The following is a 22,429-nucleotide window of genomic DNA, read 5'->3' as shown; positions in this document are numbered from 1 at the left end:
GGAGAGAGAGAGATGCATTTGTGTGAGTGTGTGTGCGTGCGTGTGTGTGTGTGTGTGTGAGAGAGAGAGAGAGAGAGAGAGAGAGAGAGAGAGAGAGAGAGAGAGAGAAAGAGAGAGACGGAGGCAGAGCAAGGGTGGGAATTACATGAGGGAAAAAGGGTGCAAAGATGGTTAAAGTATAATGAGAATGAGAGGAAAATGAACAGATGCAGTGAGAGAAGAGGGAGAAAAGAGAGAACACAGTCAGAAGGAACAAGGGGAATGTGGGTGAAGAATCGTAGAGTAGGTGTGGGACGTTAAAGCGCAGCGGCATGATAGAATATGGGTATCAACACGGACACCAGTGGGAAAGTGACGGCGAGGAGATGGAGAGGAAAGAGGAGAGTGATGCGAAAAGGAAGAGGGACCATGAATCAAGGGTTTCCCTGTTGGGCCGAGGCAGGCGTTGGGGGATTTGATCCCCCTCTCCCCCCGTCACCGTGCTGCCTCAGCCTGATAAATGGCAAGGGTTAAAAATATAACGCCCATTAGCTTGATGAATGATGCCGCTTGTTGCTGGCGCAGGATACCGCAGCCACCGGGGGGTTCCAGCCACAGCTTAGGGCGGATTAAGGCATTAAATAGTTTGCTTGTCCCGCTGCCGAGCGGCGGTGCAGATGTCTCCATCAGGCCACATCACTACCTGGCTCTCCGGAGGGACACTTCAAGACTTTACTCAGACTGCAGCAAATCCGGTTTAGGACTGACTGACTTATGTTGTTTGCACGTGATCAGATTAGATGGGTGTATTCAAACGTTGTTGTTGCTAATGACAAAATGACATAGGCGTGCGTAATAACTTAACTTACACTCAAACTAATGTAGTTGCACAACAAATCGTGAATCAGCCCTCCCTTCAGTATCCGAGTGTCCAGACAGAGACACATAGAAATCTAATTGTATTCACAATTCAAACCACCAAGGACCATGGTTCAATTCTGATTAGCAAAAATCGATTTTTCCAGTGTGAGTGTGAGTGTGTGTGTGTGTGTGTGTGTGTGTGTGTGTGTGTGTGTGTGTGTGTGTGTGTGTGTGTGTGTGTGTGTGTGTGTGTGTGTTGGGTGTGTTTTTGCTGAATCTGATTCAAATCTGTGTGAGCACACAGAGTGAGTGGGCCCGGGTAGTAGGTTCTTTTTCTTCTTATTTTTTCTCCTGCAGAATTAATATATTCTGATAGTCTTATTTTCCAAACAATTGGAAGGTTGCTGGATGTGTAAATAAATAAATTCAATTAAAAAAGCATACCAGAAAAGTAAAGATGTCTTTATTGCTTTTAGTAGATGCTAAGTATTAAAGGAGAGCTTCGGCCCAAAAGGCTTTCTTACCTTTAAAAGTACTTATTTCCTCCCCCAACCATTTGTCGAGGTGTTCGTTTTTCAAAAGATGCAATATAATCAATTTTTGGCTCGACTTGTCTTTCCCCACCAGGGCTTCGGACGGGAGCGATAGGATAAATTGTTAATCCGCTTATTTTTCTCCATCAAAAGTACTTTTTTTCCCTGCCTCAAATACTGTTAGTATCCCATCCGAGCGATAACATGACCAGAGCACCGCCATATTTGTTTATAAAATGCTGAACTTTGAACTCCTGTTGAAATCCCGAGTCTCGTGCAAACTTCCATTGTTGAATGCAAGTAAGTGGGCATCCAGAAGTACCGCGAGAAGTGGAGGTTTGCTGAATGTTAAGTTAGCAGAGCTGTTGTGGGAATAGGTTAATGACACTGAAAGACAAATGGGTATAGCACTGTTGAGATACAGTATTCACTGGTATACATACTGCATAATTAGAATTAGCCATGCACTCCCAGGTGTATGATACATAATGAACAATAGCCATACATGCAGTTTGTACAAGAATTATGCCTGTAAGAATTTAAGGTCACAAAATGTGAAAAGAATTTATCATCAGTTAGGATTGATATGCTGAACTCTTCTCTCTCTCTCTCTGTCTCTCTCTCTCTCTCTCTCTCTCTCTCTCTCTCTCTGAGTGGCTGCCATCAATGACTCTACAGAAGAGATGATGAAGTAGTTTTGAACCGAAGGATTGGGGGATTTATCATGACATTAGTACACTTCCAAAGCGATTTGCCAAAATTGTACATGGGAACAGTTCTGTTGGCATCATTAAATGCACAAAAGCATGCATACATTAATAACTAAATGATAGGGCAAGGACCCTGTAGCCTTTTGTCTAAGAAATAGCTGCTATCAGGACTGATACATGGACATGAACAAAGAGCTCATGAATGAAGTCGAACCAGCGCAGTGTTCCTTTTGAGCCGCACAACTTTACATCAAATACGACCTTATCTAGATTTCTTGTCGTGTCTATAGAGCGCAGCTTCATGAAGCCCAGAATAGCACTAATGAAATAATCATCGGCGGGCATGCATAGAGCTGGAATAATGTGTTTTCCAAGGCGACGCCACACGCTAGCAAAAATAAAAGTCGGCTTTTCCTGCGACCTTAATTAAAGTAGGTATGCAGTAATTGTTTTCAATAAAGGAACATGTATTATTCATTCTGCCGCAGAGTGAATTATTTCCTTCTAATAATCCAGGCGTACATCTGTTCTGCTCTCATAGTAAATGGTGAACCGGACCTGCAGAGACCTGCACCATAAGAAGTTGTAGCAGATTAAAATAATATTCCTCGCCTCTCTATGTAATTGCCTGTGGCTTTACTCCTCTGACACAAAGCGGGAGCAGAGATTTGAGCAGCCTAAAATACACAGCACTATCACTTCCTCACTATTCAATATGCAAAATGTGCTGTTTTTATGCGTGAGTGGCTCATGAGAAAACACAGGAGTAATGGAGAAGAGAGAGAGTCAGTGGAAGAGGCGGAGAAAAGGAGAGAGTGGATGAATAGGAGAAAACAGTGCTGCTTATCTATTAAGAGTAATAAAGGCAGTTAAATGCCACTATGGCCTTCAGACCACAGTTTTATTAGCCGATAAACATAATATTTACTGGTATATATATTTTTTAACATCTCTCTAATAACTCAGATCACCCCAATAGACTTACAGTAAAGCTTGAGTTGTATATAAATAAATACAAGTACATAACTATTAAATTAAATCTACTGTTTGGTGACAGGGAGGGACTCAACCAGTTGTGGCCATTTTTCCTTCTTCTTCTGATCTTCTGCTCAGAATCCATGGTAAAATATGGCTGCAGCAATTCCTTGTCTACAATACAATATTCCACATCAACACAGCAGACCTATTGTCAACACCGCAGACACAAGTTGGCACTACTGAATATTAGATCACTCTCAAGTAAGACTTTTAATGTATTTTGTATCTCCAATCGTGATCTAAGCTTTTTAACTGAATGTTGCTTTACAGTATCTACTTTCTCGGGCCAAACTATAGTTTGAAGGCTTCCCCACTAAACTATAGCCTAGCTGCATTCCATTAGAATATAATTATATATCACAGCAGTCTACTTGTTGTGACTGTAAGTATGCCACCAATTTTATATTAGAAGTTTAAGATTTTTGATGTCCATTTCTCTTACTAATTATGAAGAATGTCCATATTAAGATTTAAGGGCAATGCAATCCATGGATCTTGAGGAGATACAAACCCATTTATCAAAGATAATTACAGAAAAACAAAACAACATCTTTTAAAGCTGCAATCCATAACTTTCATGTCCTATCTATTATTGCGACCGAAGGTCGCATATACTCTGAAGAACCGTGTCGCTTGAGTGTCCTTCCTTCCTTCCGTATCCTCGTGACCGTCCGTATCCTCTGTGATGTCAGTGTGATGTCAGCGAGTTGTGACATCACTTACTGTACAGGGCGGCTACACGAAATGTGGATAACACTATATATGGAGATAGTCCAGTCCATCATGTCATATGGGACTAACGTCATAGAAAGTAGCCATTGTTAGGCCGGAGTCGTTGGCTGTCTAAACATGGAGATGTGGATAACACTATATATGGAGATAGTCTAGTCCAATATGTCATATGGGACTACCGTCATAGACAGTAGCCATTGTTAATCCGGAGTCAATGGCTGACTGTCTGTACAGGAAGTGATGTCACATGACATACTTTTTATGCCCATATATGAGTCCTAACATGGAGATGTTGATAACACTATATATGGAGATAGTCTAGTCCAATATGTCATATGGAACTACAGTCATAGACAGTAGCCATTGTTAGGCCGGAGTCAATGGCTGTCTGTCTGACTGTCTGTACAGGAAGTGATGTCACATGACATACTTTTTATGCCCATATATGAGTCCTTCTGTACCACATCTCCATGTTTAGGCAAACTCCCCACAGAAAGGCCCTATCGCCAACCCAACCTAGGGTGTGAGCGATAGGGCCTTTCTGTGTGGAGTTTGCATGTTCTCCCCGTGTCTCCTAGGGTTGATACCCTCACAAAAACATGAACAAACTCCCCCCAGAATGACGACAACTAGAATCGTCAGAGAAACGCTGTGGTTGGCCAGATGGTCAAGAATTGGCGTAAAGATTTGGACCTATACATGGAGAAATGGAGCAAACCTGTTTGGCCTAAACATGGAGATGTGGTACAGAATGACTCATATATGGGCATAAAAAGTATGTCATGTCACATCACTTCCTGTACAGACAGTCAGACAGACAGACAGCCATTGACTCCGGCCTAACAATGGCTACTGTCTATGACGGTAGTCCCATATGACATGATGGACTGGACTATCTCCATATATAGTGTTCTCCACATCTCCATGTTTAGGCCCTATCGCTCACACCCTAGGTGGGGTTGGCGATAGGGCCTTTCTGTGTGGAGTTTACATGTTCTCAGGGGTTAAAGCCAAAAGAAATCCCAAGACTGACATTTCTTCATGTCCCAATATGTGATCTTTGAAACATGGCACGTGCAGCGCACATCAACATTTGGGTTGTTTCCCTGAAGTTCTGAACTGCCTTCACTGAATGTGTGTGTGCCAATCCATGCTTCATTTTATAGAAGTATCTTCTGTAGTTCTGTTGTATTCTATTGCTAGTCTGGCCAATTCAAATACTCATATGTTGAAATTATAACTGCTTTTTAGTTTGGAGATCACTTGACTAGCGTTTTGACGACTTAGTCATTCATCGCTACACCTCCCCCTCATTTATGTATTTTTTTGCAGATCTGCACTGATCTCAGAAAAGCCCCTATGGAATCCTCAAGACTGAAATCAGTCCCCAGGACTGAGAACTTTAACCCCTGTGTTCTCCCCGTGTCTCCTAGGGTTGATACCCTCACAAAAACATGAACAAACTCCCCCCAGAATGATAACAACTAGAATCGTCAGAGAAACGCTGTGGTTGGCCAGATAGTCAAGAATTGGCGCGCATGTCACCCTGAGGTCGCATTCCACCCTCAGGTGTCTTACTAGTTATTATATTTTTTTTTACTGTTGAGCTACAGTTTCCATTTGAGTTTCATGCACTACCTCATGTACACCAGTAGTAGAAGAGCAGGGAGACAAACAACAAGCACTGCAGCTGTGTTCTCATACTCTCATGATAACATTTTCTTCACTAAAATAACTATGAATATCAGCTTTAAAGTCAACCCCTGTTCCACTTTTCAACAATCAAGCATTGGCTTTGAAATGTGGGGGATTTCACTGAGTTAAAATAGTTCATATGAGAGCTGATATTTTTAACCCAGTGTTTAACTCCCTGGGATGCCCCTGACCAAGAGCAAACATCGAGGATGACATCCTCTGAGTTCATTAGCAAAGACACAGCCAGCATCTCCATTAGGAAAATGAAGTCATCTACTGTACACAGTACCTGTGCTCTTGACCCTATTCCAACTAAAGCTCTTTAAAGCTACCACTCCAAGGATACAAGTACAGCACAGCGCAGTAACGTCCTCCCTAAAATCAGCCATCTTCCCCAAACCTGTTCAAGATCCCAACTACAGTCTGTTCAAGATGTTGCCACATGGAAAACGACTACGCAGTCTCAAAGCTACTAAGCAAACAGACTGCAAAAAAGCTTCTTTCCACAAACAATCAGGCACATGAACAAACTGTCAAAGACGAGAACGATCCAGGGCAAAAGGAATCGCTAGCCGATACAAAAGACGTAACAATAAAGTACAACCTTGAACCTTGAAACCCATCAAAATAGCCTCGATATAAAACGTCTACTTGAGAAGCCCAACCTGCGGGCCCAATTCCAACTTCCACCTCCTTCTGGAGGTGATTACATAAAGAACAACAGCATTTAGACACATTTCTGGTTTCTGAGTCAACCTCTGAAACTGCCCTACAGCTAAAAGCAGTAAATGGCCTTATTGCTGCTGACACAACTAAAGTGGCTGCCCTTGTCCTCCTAGATCAGAGTTCTGTATTTGACATGATTGACCACAGTATTTTAATTGACATATTTGGAAAACCAAGGTTACAGAACTGTGATTTTATTTTCTGATCAAAATGTGTTTTATTCTTATTCTACAACGTCACAAGAATAGCCTATCCTTCTCTTTCTTAATAAAAAAATAAAAAAATAAAATAAACAAACATACGGTATGGAAGTTCTAATACCTGTTTGTATGACAGACCAGCTGGAATAATGTAACTCTTTTTACTGGATTACAAAAGAAGAAGGGAAATCGATACGAAAATTATAGGTACAATTCAGAATGCTGCAGAAAGAATTTTAATGAACACTATGAGATCATATTACTCCCAGTTCTGCTGACACGGCACTGGCAACCCGCACCTTTGAGTTTAAGGTCTATTTGTTTATAAAGCACTTCATAACCTGGCACCTTCACCACAGACTCCTTTTAATTTTATGTTCCAGACATAACACTTAGGTTTCCCTCCCCTTTCCTTTTAGATATTCCCAAAGTATTTCACAACAACACTGGCAAGACCGCCTTTCTGCTTCTACAGCCCTACGTTTGGGGAATATCCTACTCCTTAAACTCACAATGGCATGGCATCCTATCATAGTTTCTTTCAACTACATAAACCCTAGCATCGCTACTCTGGGCAAACATTTGGCGAAAATAGCCGTTCTACAAGCTCACTATTTGCTGCAACATGACACATTATGAGAGAGTAAGATAATTGGAGTAGTGGACATAAAGAATAATAAAAGTGGTTGTGAAGTGAGATTTCGACAATTTGGTGCAGTACAATGTTACCATATTATGATCATATAATATGAAATTCTCACATGGTTTATGATGTTGTTTGGTGAGCGGTCAAAGTTCAGGGAAATGTACATGTGTTGTTGAGTTGTGTTAAGGTGATCATGGGGGCATGGCTGTTTCAGGTATCCAAACATTTAAAACATGAAGAAACATTTTCTGACCAGGTCGTTGCTGTCATCCAGTCTCTGCCTGTCTGTTCTCAAAGTGAGATCAGGCCAACTTGTCATAAAGTACATTAGCTGTTATCATGTGCCTTTAACATAGACTAGACCTATGCCCATCGGCAATGCATGCCCCTCAGTTATGCAATTCTCGTTTTTCAGAGTACTGTACAGTGCAGTACCCATGCAGCCAGTATCATAGCACTTAAGTTGGATGCCAGTCTAAGATGTCAGCACAATGACATTATTGATGACATCAGGGATCTCCAAGCACAGCAATAACACTGTTAAACTTGTATGAGAAACGTTTGTCTGTGTGTGTATGCATGCAATGTGTCAGGCATATCCTCCAACTAGGATATAAAGGGTTTGGAACCCCTGATCTAGAGGGACCTTGAATCGTAACCCTTCGCTGTGTAGCTCCAGCTCAAATTGGATCACCGTCACAGCAGACCAGCGAGGCCGGCTCATTAACATGCAATTAGAGAGTTGCGATGTGGCGGCGGGTAAACAGAGGCGTGCGCTGCACTGCCAGTGGTGCAGGTGCATCCAAAACAGCAGTGTTCTGCTTCACACTTAATGAAGCACAGGCCCTGCTCCCTCTTCTGTGTGCTGCTGGGATTCCCTGCCTTCCTCCTTTGTTTTGGGAGAAGGTGGTGTTATGAAAGCAGCAGGCTTCTTGGCAAACCTCCCAAGCTCCCAGATCATGATATCATTTGACAACAAACAGGGAGCAATTAAAAACAAGGCCGCTTTTTAATTGGAAATTAATTCAAAAGGCAAACGGAATTAACTTCCTGAAAATGTGTGTATTGTTTACATTAGAATTTCAAATGTATTTTAATTTGTGTTTATACCGACTATTTGCTTTAAATGAATGCGCCGCCCTGCGCAGAGTGCCGGGGTCCTGGAGTTTACCCAAATTAGCCAATTAATTAACCAAACGTTGTCCAATTAAATTGGAAGAAAAGAAATAAGCACCTTGCCTTGAGACCTTCAGAGGTCTGAGTTATTAGAGCAATGTTGAACTGTTGTGTTGGTGAGACCTTAGGTTGTATACAGATGCAGTCCTTTTAATTGCGTGTATGGTACATTGAAAGTCCTCACGCACAGCCACTGAAACACTGCAATGATAATCATAGCATGTTGCCACACAAGAAAGAAGCTTCTACCTAGATCTCTCTGGAAGCTGCACGTAAAATGATCCTCTCAAGCCAGAATCTCGACAGATTAGGAACCGTACTGCTCTTTGCTCATTGTAATGTGACTCACCATTACTCTAAGGCAGGGGTCTTCAACAGGGGGTCCGGGACCCCTAGGGGGTCCTCAGAGTTACTACAGGGGGTCCTCCAAAACCTTTTTCTCCTTTTTTATATTAACCACTTGAACCCTAGAATCCATATTCGGAGAACTTCAGCTATAAAGAAAAAAAAATAGCAGATCTACAAGCTCAAAAATTAGCAGATCTACAAGCTCACAACGCTTGTAGATCGGCTTTTTTTGGCAAGGGATTTGGTGTAGAGGGGAAAAAAGAGCAGACTAAGTACAGAGTGAAAGGTCAACTTTGTTAAGTATTGACAGTTCTGGTTAAATATCTGAAAACACACATTAACATGAATCTATGAACAGGTTGTGGGGGTCCCTGCTTCATCTCTCTCTCAACCAAGGGGTCCTTGGCCTGAAAATGTTGAAGACCCCTGCTCTAAGGGTTCCCAGGCTTTTTCAGCTTGAGACCAAACAGAGCAAGAAATGTGGTGTCTGCCTGCCTGGGACCCAATTTACAAGAATTCATTATGAATTAATCAATAATACAGTATAGTGAAAATAGCCAATCTAACAATCTCATAACGCGGAGGCTTGCCCTCTCTTGACACACTGGAAACTGTGTTTTTTTTTTGTGGGGGAGGAAATAAAAAGAGCCTGGGCCCGGTGTGGCTTGGGCAGCGTTGTGGGTTCGAGTCACGATCCCGGTGAACTTGCTGCATGTCACTCCTCACGTCAGTCAATCCCAATCAATAGAGGCATACACGAATAAATAAAAAAAGGCAGCTAGAGGCCAAGACGAGGCCAAGAGCACGGAGCTCTGCACACTCACATTGATGTCCTCCAGGTCCAGGAAGTTGAGGACGATGCCGTTCCTCTTCCAGATGATTGGCGGACGCAGCGTGCCCTGAATGGCACAGGACAGCACGGTGCTGAGGCCCACCGTTACCGTGGAAACGCTGACCCGCTGCTCCTCGGCCAGGGTCAGCTGAACGACCTCTGTTCAGAAAGACATGGAGAAAGAGGAGGGGGGAGGAGGGGAGGGATGAGGAGAAGGCATAGAGATTAGCAGGGTTGGAAAAATAGAGAGAGAGAAGGATGAGGATGGTGATGGTGAAGATCAGTGGTGGAAGAAGTACTCATACAGTATATTTTACATAAGGAGAAGTAGCAATACCACAATGTGAAAACACTCTGTTAGAAGTAAATATTGCCTACAATTCGACAAACCTTTTCAAAAATAGCTGACCTAAAAGCTGACATTGTGAACTGTAGAAAGTAGCGCTTAAATATAAATCTGCTAAGAAGCTAAAGCTGTAACTAGAATTGTGGAGGAGAAGATCTCTTAGATTTAGTGAAGTATAATTCGTATAAAGTAAAGTAAGGTACCTCAAAATTGTACTTTAGTTCAACATCTAACTATTAATTTAGCGAATGTATGTCCGTCCGTCAGACCATCTGCATGCTGACATCACTGATACTACACAGTTTCGCCACCATGGTAACTGTCTGTCTGCATGCCACTCTGACGTCATACTCTGACGTTATACTTACTGACATCACAGACTGGCCTGGACACGGAACACCATGTATGGGCATAAAGATCTGCCCAACGGGCACTCTAACATGGAACACCATATATGGGCATAAAGATCTGCCCAATGGGCACTCCAATATTACCTATGAGACTGCTACATTCAATCCCTTAGATACTACTGTGCACACGTGCACACCGCCCGGGCACAGGACTACTAGTTTGAGTAAATGTACATTGTTACACCTCTGATGTGTGGAGGTGGTGATGGTGGTGATGATGATGATGAGGAGAGATACAGCGTAAGAACACACATGAGAAGAGAAAGAGAGGCGATAATGGACCCCCAAGAGAGACGTAATAGATTTCAAAGCATCTTTCTCATTACCGGCAGGGCAGGGAAGAGTAATGGACGTCAAAATAAAAGAAGAAGCGTGTCAGAGGACACGCCGCTAAAGCAAATATCATTCTTCTCATTACGGGAAATTTATGTTCACCGGAATGGCCGTCCAATTCAATTCACCTTTACGGTAAATTAAGAATTATTCTTCCCCAGGTCCCCTCAGTCTCATAAATAGTGGTTGACTTGTCGCCAACGCTGCAGACGTACAGTAGAGCAGCCAGTGAGCTGTGCTCACCAGCTGCTGAACACTATTTAGCTTTTTATGAACCTAAAACTGTGTTTCTCAACCTGTGGGCCGTGAGGATTTGTGGGAACCCCAAATAATTGACAAAACATTACAATTTTAATCATAATATAACTTTAAAGGGAAACATGGTACTGTAAGTCTGTATCTGTACAAACACACTCTCTGTTTTAATTGCTTAAGGAGCACTAACGAGCTAAATCAATCAACTCAGTGCACAACCCCTTTGAAGTTCAAAGGGCGCAATTAAGAGTTCTGGTCCAGCTCTAGATAATAAATAAAGAAAGAAAGAAAGAAGACGTTCAACTAAAACACTGTAATTTTGTGTCCATTTAATGTAGTGGTAAGAGTAAATATGCCTTGGGCGGTGAGAGTGAATAAGGAGTTCAGGCAGCTAGTGATTGCTATCATACTGTAGACATCTGAGCGTGACCCATGGTCAATATAGGTGTCTGTCCTCCCAGGAATAGAACTGTCTCAACACATAAAGAGCTCAGACACCTGACAGAAATATAAATGAAGTCAACCAGGTGAGGACACATTGCATCAATCCAACACCCCCCCCCCCCCACACACACACACACACACACACACTAGGGGTGTAACGATACACGGTAGTAACTGAATCGAAAAATCAATTTTAATTAGCAATGATCTACTATATCGATTTGCAAAACCAAATATTGTACCGTTTGGCTTTGTACATCGTATCGTATCGTTTTACAATGCAAATAATTGGTATCGATTCGTTTTGCAATGCAAATAATCGATTGTATGGAAACTATTTGTGCCTTGTATTTAGCAATTTTAAGAGGGAAAATGAAAAAGAGGGGTCTAATTACTTGGTCTATCGATAAATGTGTGTAATCTCTGTGTTCATGTCAAGGTGCGGGTTTGTCCATATGTGTTGAAAATCTTGAAATATAATGTCCATGCATTTGTTAAAGAATCACAGTGTTTACTTAGTTATATCCATAATAATAGATTGTTCCCTTTAAAAACCTGCTCTATTGACACGTTTCAAACAGATTTAATTTCTTTGCTAAATAGTTACTATATCGATTTTAAATCATTGAATCGAATCGTATCGCCATGAATGAACCAAAATCGTCCATGTATCGTATCGTCAACCATGTATCGTGATACGTAACGCATCGTTGTTCAAATGTATCGTTACACCCCTAACACTCACACACACACACACACACACACACACACACACACACACACACACACACACACACACACACACACACGGTTCCCAGTTCGATCCCTGTCTCTTCACGGCTTTGTGTCGACGTGTCCTTGAGCAAGTCACTGAACACCTAATTGGTCCCGATGAGGGCAGTAGTGTAACTTGAATGTTCTCCTCCCCTATTGGTACAGTATGTGAATGGGTGAGTATACGTAGGATACAGTAAAGACACTCTAGAAATGAACACACGTTGCCATTCACATTGACACAGCACTTTCAATTGTCCTCCTTCCATGACCTTTAGTACCCAGACACTGCAGGAGCAGGCACGTGCACACAGACATCAAAGGGGGCTTGAGCCCCTGCATTTTTATCCGTCTGTAAAAAGTGCCCTCTCCAGACCATGAATGTAGTTTTTACTGTGGTGAAAGAAATGCAAATGCCCCCGTTCCATGCCATACCTGAAGGCAACATTAAAGAGAATTGCCTTATCAAAACTCTCCCGAACTTGAATGCAGCATCTCATGTTGAAAGAATTGCCCTATCTGTGTAGAAATCAAGCATCAAAAATAGCCAACCTCCAAGCTCACAACGCGTCCCAGCGTGACACGCTATGAGCTTGGAGGTCTGCTATTTTTTAGATTTTCACAAAAAGGCCCTTTTAGAAATTTCAGCCCCTGCGTCTCTAACATTCTCTGCACGTCCTTGTGCAGGAGCATCAAGAAAAAGCAGGGCGTCAAATAATAATCTCTCATGAATGTACCTGATACGAAGGAATGAGGCTCAGGGAACGCTGGTTGATCTGCACACCAAGGCACATACACACACACACAGTACATACATACAAAGTACACTGCTACTGTACTGTACTGCGCTGCATGTAGAGGTGTGCATTGGCACTACCCTCACGATTCAATTCGATTACGATTCACAAGGTAATGATTCGATTCTATGATGCATCGTGTTGCATCACACTTTTCTGTATCACAAGATGGCTAATTTCAGTCAATACAAGCAGTGAGATACAGAACAAACATCACATTTTATTTCGAATTATATCATAATATTGTTGTCGGGTGGAAACCTTATATGTAACCGTTCATTTTGTGAAAGTGAAGAAAATCTGCAGTCCATATGTATAAACTGTAATTTAATTGTAGAGTTTATATGACGTTTTTTGAGTTTTAGGGTATAGAAATTGTCTCAGATCTTGATCGAATTTACAATTTAGGCATTTAGCTCTTAATCCAGAGAGATTTAGTGAGCAAGATAAACATACTGTAAAAATGTCAAATGCATAGAGACAGTGTAGTGTCTCAGTAATCTAAAATCATAGGTAAACCAAGAATCTAACATCAGTCTAAACATTATACAAATATAAACACATTAATAATCTGTACATATACAAACTATGGGATGCCAGGTCAACAAATGATATTGTACTCCGGTTGCTGTCTACTGTGTAATAGCCTCAAAAGTCAGTCCAAATGCTTCGATCAAAAGAAACGGATGACAATCTCCAAAGTGTTCAATAAGACAGTAGACTGGTTTGCAGCCTATACCCCACCTGCTACCTATAGCAGTGTCTTTCATGCTGTTCATCCAAATAAACATATCATCATTCCACAAAGCTTTCAGATTCTGTAGCAGCTGCCATGTTCATTCATCAACCCGTTCAACACACCAGAAGAACAGCGCATGATGAAATATCAGAGCTAGATTCCAACACAAAGCCACAGCTTAAGGCAAGCAGTTAACATTCCAACCCCTGCTTTTTGAAGTATTCCAGCACTTGATTATGTTTGCCTGTTTTCTTGTGTAGCCTAACAACTGGGAGAACCAAACCACTAATCGGTTCTGATTCCTCCAGTATGCTTAGAAGAAACCAATAGACTCTGGGGCACCAACAATATCTAAGAACACAAAGCATCCAAAACAGCAAGTCGGTTATTTCCCTATTATTCACCATGAACTGATAGCAGCATGATGTATTGTATTGCACTTGCCAAGTGTGTTTCTTTTTTCTTTTTAAAGATTGCTTGTATAATAATTCTGCTTATTTATAAATAATGCACAATGTAGTGTAACAAGGTATGATGTATAGCTTTAGCATGAGGTGAATTCACCCTAGGGCCTCTGGCTATCACAACAGTTCACTAGCTTTAATTATTGGAAGACAAGTGCTGTATATATTACAATATCAAGGAGAACCCTGTGGCTGTTTCCCCTCTCAATGCTGCAAAAGGTAACAGGCCTTGGCTTCAACAACCAGCACGGCTCTGTGAAATCCCATTGTTATCACAGCTATTCAAAAGCCAGGGTCAAACATTAGTTTTATTTTTGAAGACAGTAGACTTAAGACCTTTAACACAGTGGTAAAGTCATCCATAACAAAAGGATATTTTCCATGAATACAATTCAATAGTCAAAGGTGCAATTCAATAAGACTATTCAACCACTAAATGTCTCACATCACTGCAATTGCAACACTTCTTTTGCGAAGGGTTCCTTATTTCTCCGAGTCATATTACTGTATAAGGCTATCAAAATGTCTAAATTGGTGGACTATAATAACACAAGCCCTGCCTCCAAGCAGGGAAAAAAGGTACCTTCCTCAACAAAATAATGGCCACCATCAGCTTACAGAGGCAAACAAAATGATACATAGCCTCCTCGCGCTGGCTCTTTTACACACACCGTATAAAGGCCATTGCTTATTTCTGCTCACCATTTCTTATTCATTCCATACCAGTTCGAGTGACAATGGCAGGAGAAATTCAAGGACAGCTAAGCACGGTCGCTTAGGCTTTTGTACGCACTAACATGTTGTTATGTAAATGGCGTACTGTGCATGAACAAAAACAAAAAAACATCTTCACTTGAGGTGAGAAATGCAAACCCGGCGAGGCTGTCAGACACTTGCACGTCACAGAGTGTTTCCTCACTGCTCAGCAAGCACACCAACACCATGTATCTAATAGGGAGCAATTTGACATGAACACAAAATAAACTTCAGTATATTAACCCCACTTATTCTTTAAACTCCCTCTCAAATACACATCACGCCATCTCTGTGCACAACATCTAGAACCTTCACTGACTTGTAAACAAAACTCCCCCTGATTTCGGGGGAGTGAAGCCGGGCGGGGAGGATGATAATTGTCACTGCATGTAATCGTAGGCGCTGGGGTGGCAGCAGGGAGTGTTGCGTGGGAGGAGTAGGACGAAGGCTCTACGTCCTCTCGGTGGGAGCTCCTCACTGGCAGGTGAGTCAGTAGGATACAACAGCAGTGACAATATAGAAATGTGTGTGGGGAAGAATCAATTGGCATAACGGCAAAGAATTGTGGAGAAAGAGGTCAAATATAATTGGCTTCATGCACACTCACAAGTATGCACACCATAATAATCTATATTATTGATTGGTGCATTGTATAGATTATCACTTAAGGACATGTTTTGTGTCCTTTTCTCACTCTCTATGCACACCAAGCAATTACCAGAAATCTTTTAACCACTTTAAACCTAAAGTTGTTAAAATGTTAAAATACCCGCACTGTGATGTGACACATTGTGAGCTTGTAGATCGCCTAATTTAGCTATTTCTGAAATAGGGCTTAAGTGGTTAACATGGCTTTCTCACCTATATGAGGCTGATCCACTGCAACCTTTTCAGTGACAATGTGCCATGGACATGCACACAGGTTGTCCCTACGAATCTCCTTATTGAGCTTATGGTATCCATGTGTTAACCTTTACAAATCTCAGAAAAAAACAGACTAGATTGGTATGCATAGCTATGACTTAAACCCTTATCTGGTGAGAAGTTCCTTACACAAAAAGACTTCTGCAGTTCTCTGGAAATTGGAATAAATGTGCGAGTGCTGTAATGGGATTTGCCTATGCCATGTCCAAATGAATCATTGAAGTCACAATGTATTCAAATGGATTAATGTAGTTCATGACGATAGTTATGGCAACTTAAATACAGTTTTGTTATCATTTATATGAGATGTCAGATAATGTATCGAAAGCTTATTTCATGTGGATTTCAATGATGAGGTTTGTTATTCAATGTCATCTCCCTAGAGAGATTAGAATTGGTTTTATTAACCCAAATTCTCAAAATCACAGAATCTCTCTCTCTGTGGACATATTCCATATGCCTGTATGCAAATAACCAGCTCCGTCCCATTTTAGATGAAGTTTTAAGATGAAAATACATCCAAATCTCTCTCTCTCTCCTAGAAGCCTTACAAATCGGAGACCATACCATCATATGGGCTCCCCTAGTGCACTCACAAACAAAGTCCTTGTAATTTAGGCTGGTGGTCTCAAAGTGGGGTCCAGGGATACCCAGGGGTCCTTGCAAGGGCTCCAGGGGCTCCCCAGCAAAATACTGGCTCACAGCTTGTAGATCTGCAATTTGACTGTTTTTGCTAAAACATGCCCAAAATAAAGTTGCCAGTGTGAAAGTGCTCAATTTCACTATCATTTCAACAGCTAGAAGGTATTCCAACGAGACAATACTGAATAAGAAAGAATCATAGCTTTCTCTCTCCCCACCTACAATAACAGAAGCAGTTGTAGAATTCTGAACTTGAAAAGAAGAGACATGGATTTCCCCACCATCCCCCTGGCTATGTCAGTGACCAGAGAGAAGTGTCATCGGTTGCTAGATCAAGAGGGTTTATTTGTCACTTCTCACATCTGGTACAAGCAGAGAAACGCAAGTGTGTGAGGACCACAAAACCTACAGTTGCAACATCAACTGTTACAACAATAATAAAAAACTGTGTGCAAGCCCTATTCTCCTGAAGCAACAACTTTGTGCCACGATTCTACAACTCAATTACCAAGACTTCTTCCATCGCTTAGTTTCCACCGTCGCAAGAAAGTCCAACATCTGGTTATTACCAAACACAGTGGTTCTCAAAGTGGGGTTCAGGCAGGGACCCTCGGTGTTCCTTGAGGCGATCCAAATGGACCCTGTCTGTACTATGAGAGTGCATATTCCATCCATTAGGCAGTGTTAGAGTTGATAAAAAAATAAGTTAGGTCTGACCTGAGATGAGAGGGGGTCTAGCGTCCGTTCACATTTTTGCAGCAGCCCATTATTGACAACACTGCAGACATCTCCGCCATTATTAAGGACAGATGTAAAAAATAAAAAAAAATAACTAAATAAATAAGGAATTGTCGAGCTATACAAATAAGCGATTTAGCGTAAAATCCCACCACTCACGGTCGGAGCTGCCGAGAACTTGAGATGGAAAAACCTGTACCGATCGTTGTGGAATATCATAACATCAGATTAACGTGGTACGACGGCTCGAGCGAAATTCTCCTTTAAATAGGAGCTGTCACTGCAGAGTTCAGCTCCATGGAGCTGTCCCGGGTCCTGATTACAGAGCCTGGTGAACTGTCCATGGTGCTGAACAAAAAGCCTGGTGCGTCCTGAACCCAAAGCATGCTGCATGGCCTAGCAACCTTTTACACTCTATTGCAGTGGTTCTGAAAGTGAGGTCCAGGGACCCCCAGGGGTCTTTGACGGGTGAACCCAGCAAAATTAATTAATATAGCATCAAAATCTGTTTAACCATGACTGGGGTTGAGCCCTATGAACGTACGTAGCTCAAGGTAGATAGGCGGTCCACAACCGCAGATCCGACTGATACAACCACATATAGGCCTAAGGAGATCTGGTTTTCCAGAGTTGCAGATGTAGGGTTGTTAACAAAGTTATTACTGGTTTTATTGGTTTGTCTATTATTTCACAAACTTCAGACTTATTAGGCATGCTTTCATTCAGTGATTGTATCGCATTATTCATATCATAAATATATATATTTTTTTAATATTGTATTGTTCTGTGTATTGCTATTAATTAATCAGTCCAACAACATTGAAACATGTATTACTCTCAGATTCTCTGAACAGGAAAGTTTAGTTAAGTAGTACTGTTGGTGTGCAGACATTTAGAAGCAAGCTAACAGACATGTGTGCCTGTCAGCTCTGCTGTTTTTTCTGCACCACAAGGTGCTTGTTTGTCAAATCAGAGGCACAACAAACAGGATTTTGTACTGAGATACTTTTTTTTTTGGGGGGGGGGACGGGGGGGGACGGGACTGCTCAGTTCCAACCATCTGGTCTCGTCTTAATTCTGTCCTTTTTTATCTGTTTTTAGAGATAATTTTTCATAGCATCTGTTCTTTATTACACTGACACCATGCCGGAAATATGGAAGGCACACCAGCCGCCAGGACACACAAAACTACGCTTTTATGACTTTTTCTTGCTGCCAAGAATTTGTAAGTAATGATGACTTAGCAAGCTACTGTGCAAACGTACAGAGTTACACCTACTGTGCAATCATACACAGTAACACACAGTGTTTATTCTGAGCAGAGATAAGGGTACATTTCTTCCCCCCCAGAAATAAATGAATGCCTAGGATCTTGTGTGTATCTTTACATATTCTCAGTTCTAAGGCTGCTCACCTACAAGCCATGATAATGTCAGTTATCAAAAGACAGAATTACCTGGCCGGACCTACATCAGAGAGTGTCTGATAGACTTTGAAATGTTTGCGAGGAACTTTGGGAACATAGATCCAAGCCTTCCCAATCCACCGGTGTTGAAAGACCGTAGGACATGACCTGTCTACTCCATGTAGCTCTCCTGGAGATAGAGTCATCACTGCTGACAGCCAGGTCTGTCTGTGGTATTTAAGATTGCCCACGGTATGATACGCTGCCAGATCCAATGAGGTCATAATTCTACAGAGCAGTAATTTGGGTGACAGTTTGGCCTGTGAGACGGATGCAGATAGATGAAGAATGAAAGCATTGATTTGACGTGCCTTGGGGTTGGGTTTGATGGTGGTGGGTGTTGTGCATTTCAACTAGACTGCCATGCATTCCGTAACAAAGTGAAATAGGTTATTTTGATGTAGCCTGTCATAAGCCATTCGTTGATATAGAACTGTGAATAAATGAATGTAGAATTAAGATCAGATATAAGTAATAAAGTATGTAGTATAGAGACATTAATAAATAATATATATGTAATAGAAAAAAAGGTTAATAAAGCAATAATACACAGTGAGTGAGTGCTACAAGACATGTTTCAATGTATATTATTCAAAACTGTAAGCCATACAGTACTTATAAAATAGCCAATCTACACCCTCAATATGTTGCAATGCTAATTCGATAATCTTTATTATAATTCGAAAAACTTTGTACATTTTACCAAATTAGGAACACTAGGATCAATGGGGATTTATTACAATTGTTAAATTGTGATATTATCAAAAATAGCAAATATATCATTTCCCAAAAGGGAATGTATACATTTAATCATATATTCTGGATACAATATATCCCCACAGAATGGCCGTGGGGTGCAGATAATGTCAAATCGATGGAACCGGAACATTGACTGTCTGGGTGGATAACTTTTAGCAGCCTTAAGTATTCATTTATTCATTCACAAAACAAACATTGGAACAGTGAGCTAAAGTCTTATCTGTTGGTTCATTGATTTGTAAAAGTGTGATCTGTCAAAAGAACACTCCCTTTTAGATTATAGCTTCTCTGTCTGTCTACTGCAAAAAGACCTAAAGTTCTGAACTTTCCTGCTCAACTGGGTGTGAAAATAGCATCGATGTAACATCTAAATCCACCATAATCAGCCTCACAAATACTATGAATTATAGCCTAAACTTTGTTTATCACCATATGTCTGTACTACAGAATTATCGTATTCCTAGTTTTCTTGCCCCTGTACTGACTTTATTGCCGAGGTAAAATAGCTGAATTTCCTCTTGGGGATTAATAAAGTTTTCTCTTCTCGACCTAAACTAAAATTCAGTTGGCAAAGCAGCATTTATTTACATCCTCTGCTCTTTGCCAAAAAAAGCAGAGCTGGAGAAACCTTTTTTTTCTTCTTTATGCGTTGGTTTGAAAAGTCTGTTGTGAAATGCATCCTGATGCCTTGTCAACATCCAGACTCAACGTTCTCAGATCGATGTTCCTCGAAAGACGAGGGAGAGACAAAAAATGTCCTTGTCTGTGTGCCAAGAAACGAGGACTGTTGTCACTATTATACTGAATGTTAGTCCTTTATGACAGCTGTCCTGAAGCTGTCCTGCTTTCGTACCGCTAGGTCCAAATCACAATTATTTTGCATAATCATTTAATCGTTTCCAGTCATCTGTATGAAAGAAACATTGAACACAAATGCCATATTTCCATTCCATTATTTCCACATCATGTGTCCGTGCTCTTTCAACCACTTTCAACACAATTAAAGAACAAATCGCAATTATTTGTATGACAGTTAATCAACAGCTAAGGTTTCACGATCGTGACAGCCGTAGGGTGCACAGAATCAGTGTCATGGTAAAATAAAGCAAACCGACGGCACTGAACTGAGGTCAACTGAATTGGATTTAACAGATGGAAGGATTTGCGGTTGCCACGGGCTGTTTACTAATAGGTTGGTCTGCATCCCTGCAGCCTCTGTTCTCCCTCCTCATCTAGGTGACCCAGACAAATGGCACATGGTTGCTGCTGGGTGTAAAGTAACCTTGTATGCCCGAAACCGTCACTTATTCATGTAGGAAAAAAAAAACTACCCGTGTTCCAATAGATATAGGTTTAGTTACTAGCTTATACTTTTCATCGGTCCAGTATTTATAACACACATACGCACTTAACTAGCACTTTCACATGTTTAAAAAAATAGCAAAAAATAGCCGGCGATAAGCTACGGGCTGTGAGCTTGTAGATCAGCAAGTGTTGCTACTTTTGCACGAAAATCTTGATGGAGATATGAGGTTTCTGCCAGACAAGGTAGCAACGATATCCACAGGCTGTCTACCGGCTGGGGAAGGTTAACACAACATGATATACTTAATGATTCCTATGGTTTTGTAAACACCCCTCCCCCCAAAAAAAAGCTTAGTAATTAACTTTCCTGGGATTCATGAGCACTATTGATCGAACATTGCCGCTAACTGTCATGTCTGGACTGTTGAGGCTTGAGGGGAGAGAGGAGGACACAAACTCTGCGTCTGTGCGTGCATGTGTGCGTGTGTGTGTGTGTGTGTGTGTGTGTGTGTGTGTGTGTGCGTGTGTGCGTGCGTGCGTGCGTGCGTGCGTGCGTGCGTGCGTGCGTGCGTGCGTGCATGCGTGCGTGCGTGTGTGCGTGTGTGTGTGTGTGGAGGTCGGTGGAAGTGAGAGAAAAGCAAAGGGAAATATAGGGTGAGACAGAAAACAAGGAGATAAGAGGGAGGCCTGCAGATGAGAGAGAGAAAGAGTGTGTGGAAAAAAACAAGTGAGAAAAGCAAACATAAATGGTGAGAATGGACGGGAGAGTAGCCAGCGTGGGTGGTACAGTAAGAGAGCCTCTAACAGAGTTAATTCACATATACTGTAGATATAACGGTACAAAAACAAACAACTTTCCCCTTTTATCAGACTTTTATTCAATCTGTGTTGTTTCTCACAGATTCAGTATGATATTTCGGTGTGCACAGAATTTGCAAAGGATGAGATCGGATCTGTCTATTCAGACATCATCGTCAAGCTATCCGCACTGGTTGCTGTGGTACATGATGTACTGACACGAGGCGTGAGACATGCTTAACTTGTACTCTATCGCAAGGATTCGCTGGTTGAGGATAGCCGATCTACGCGCTTAGAACACGTTGTGATGCAATGCGTGTTTTCCGTGAGCAACACTGTCATTCAAAAAGTGTCCAGACAGAGACACATCTCTGGAATGCAGCGATGAATTGCATTTCAAATCACTTACAAAATGTGATTCAAATTGCAAACTCGCAAAGATCAGTTTCCGCCAAAAACAACAATCAGCTTCGAATCTGGATAGGCGAGAAATAAGATTTAAGCTGTCAGTCTAAGCAACAACACACCATGACACCCGATACAACACCCTGCAGCCTGGGCCAACAATGAAGAGATAGACTGACAGAAGAGGAGGAGGAGGAGGTGGGGTGTATAGAAGGAAAGAGACATATTAGAGAAATGAGACAGGCAGGAGACAGACGCAGTAGGAATGAGGCAGACAATAGCAGACAAAAAAGAAGGAGATAAAAAGAGTGGGAGATTGAAGGAGACAGGAGAATGAGTGCGCGAGAAAGTGATAGAGCGCTGACTGCACTAGCGAGAGAAACGTATACAGAAGCAGAGACCCATCATGCCACTGAGGAAAGGACGTTTGCACACAATTGGACCTTGCAGGTCAAAACAATGGGCAGGGATTTCCTTTGTGTAGAACAGTGGTTCTCAACCTTTTCAGGCCGCGACCCCCAAAATAATCATATTTGAACTGGGGACCCCTCCACAAGCACTTGGAATTGTCGGAATTGGCATAACACTTAGTTTGACTC

General features: G+C 41.7%; 1 protein-coding gene across 1 annotated transcript in view; it reads right to left on the bottom strand.

Moving 5' to 3' along the window:
- Positions 1 to 22,429, bottom strand: part of fstl4 (follistatin-like 4) — a gene marked incomplete at both ends in the record, with an annotated part of 295,755 nt that overhangs the window by 35,594 nt on the left and 237,732 nt on the right. Inside the window, one exon of the mRNA XM_080749030.1 lies at positions 9,469 to 9,635. Within this exon, the coding sequence (XP_080605156.1) occupies positions 9,469 to 9,635 (167 nt within the window). The remainder of the gene's footprint in view (positions 1 to 9,468; positions 9,636 to 22,429) is intronic.

The sequence above is a fragment of the Nannobrachium achirus genome, assembly GCF_963921795.1.
Source record: "Nannobrachium achirus genome assembly, chromosome: 19".
Taxonomy (NCBI): domain Eukaryota; kingdom Metazoa; phylum Chordata; class Actinopteri; order Myctophiformes; family Myctophidae; genus Nannobrachium; species Nannobrachium achirus.
The sequence above is the reverse complement of the archived record's forward strand: the minus strand, read 5'-3'. Positions and strand labels throughout refer to the sequence as shown.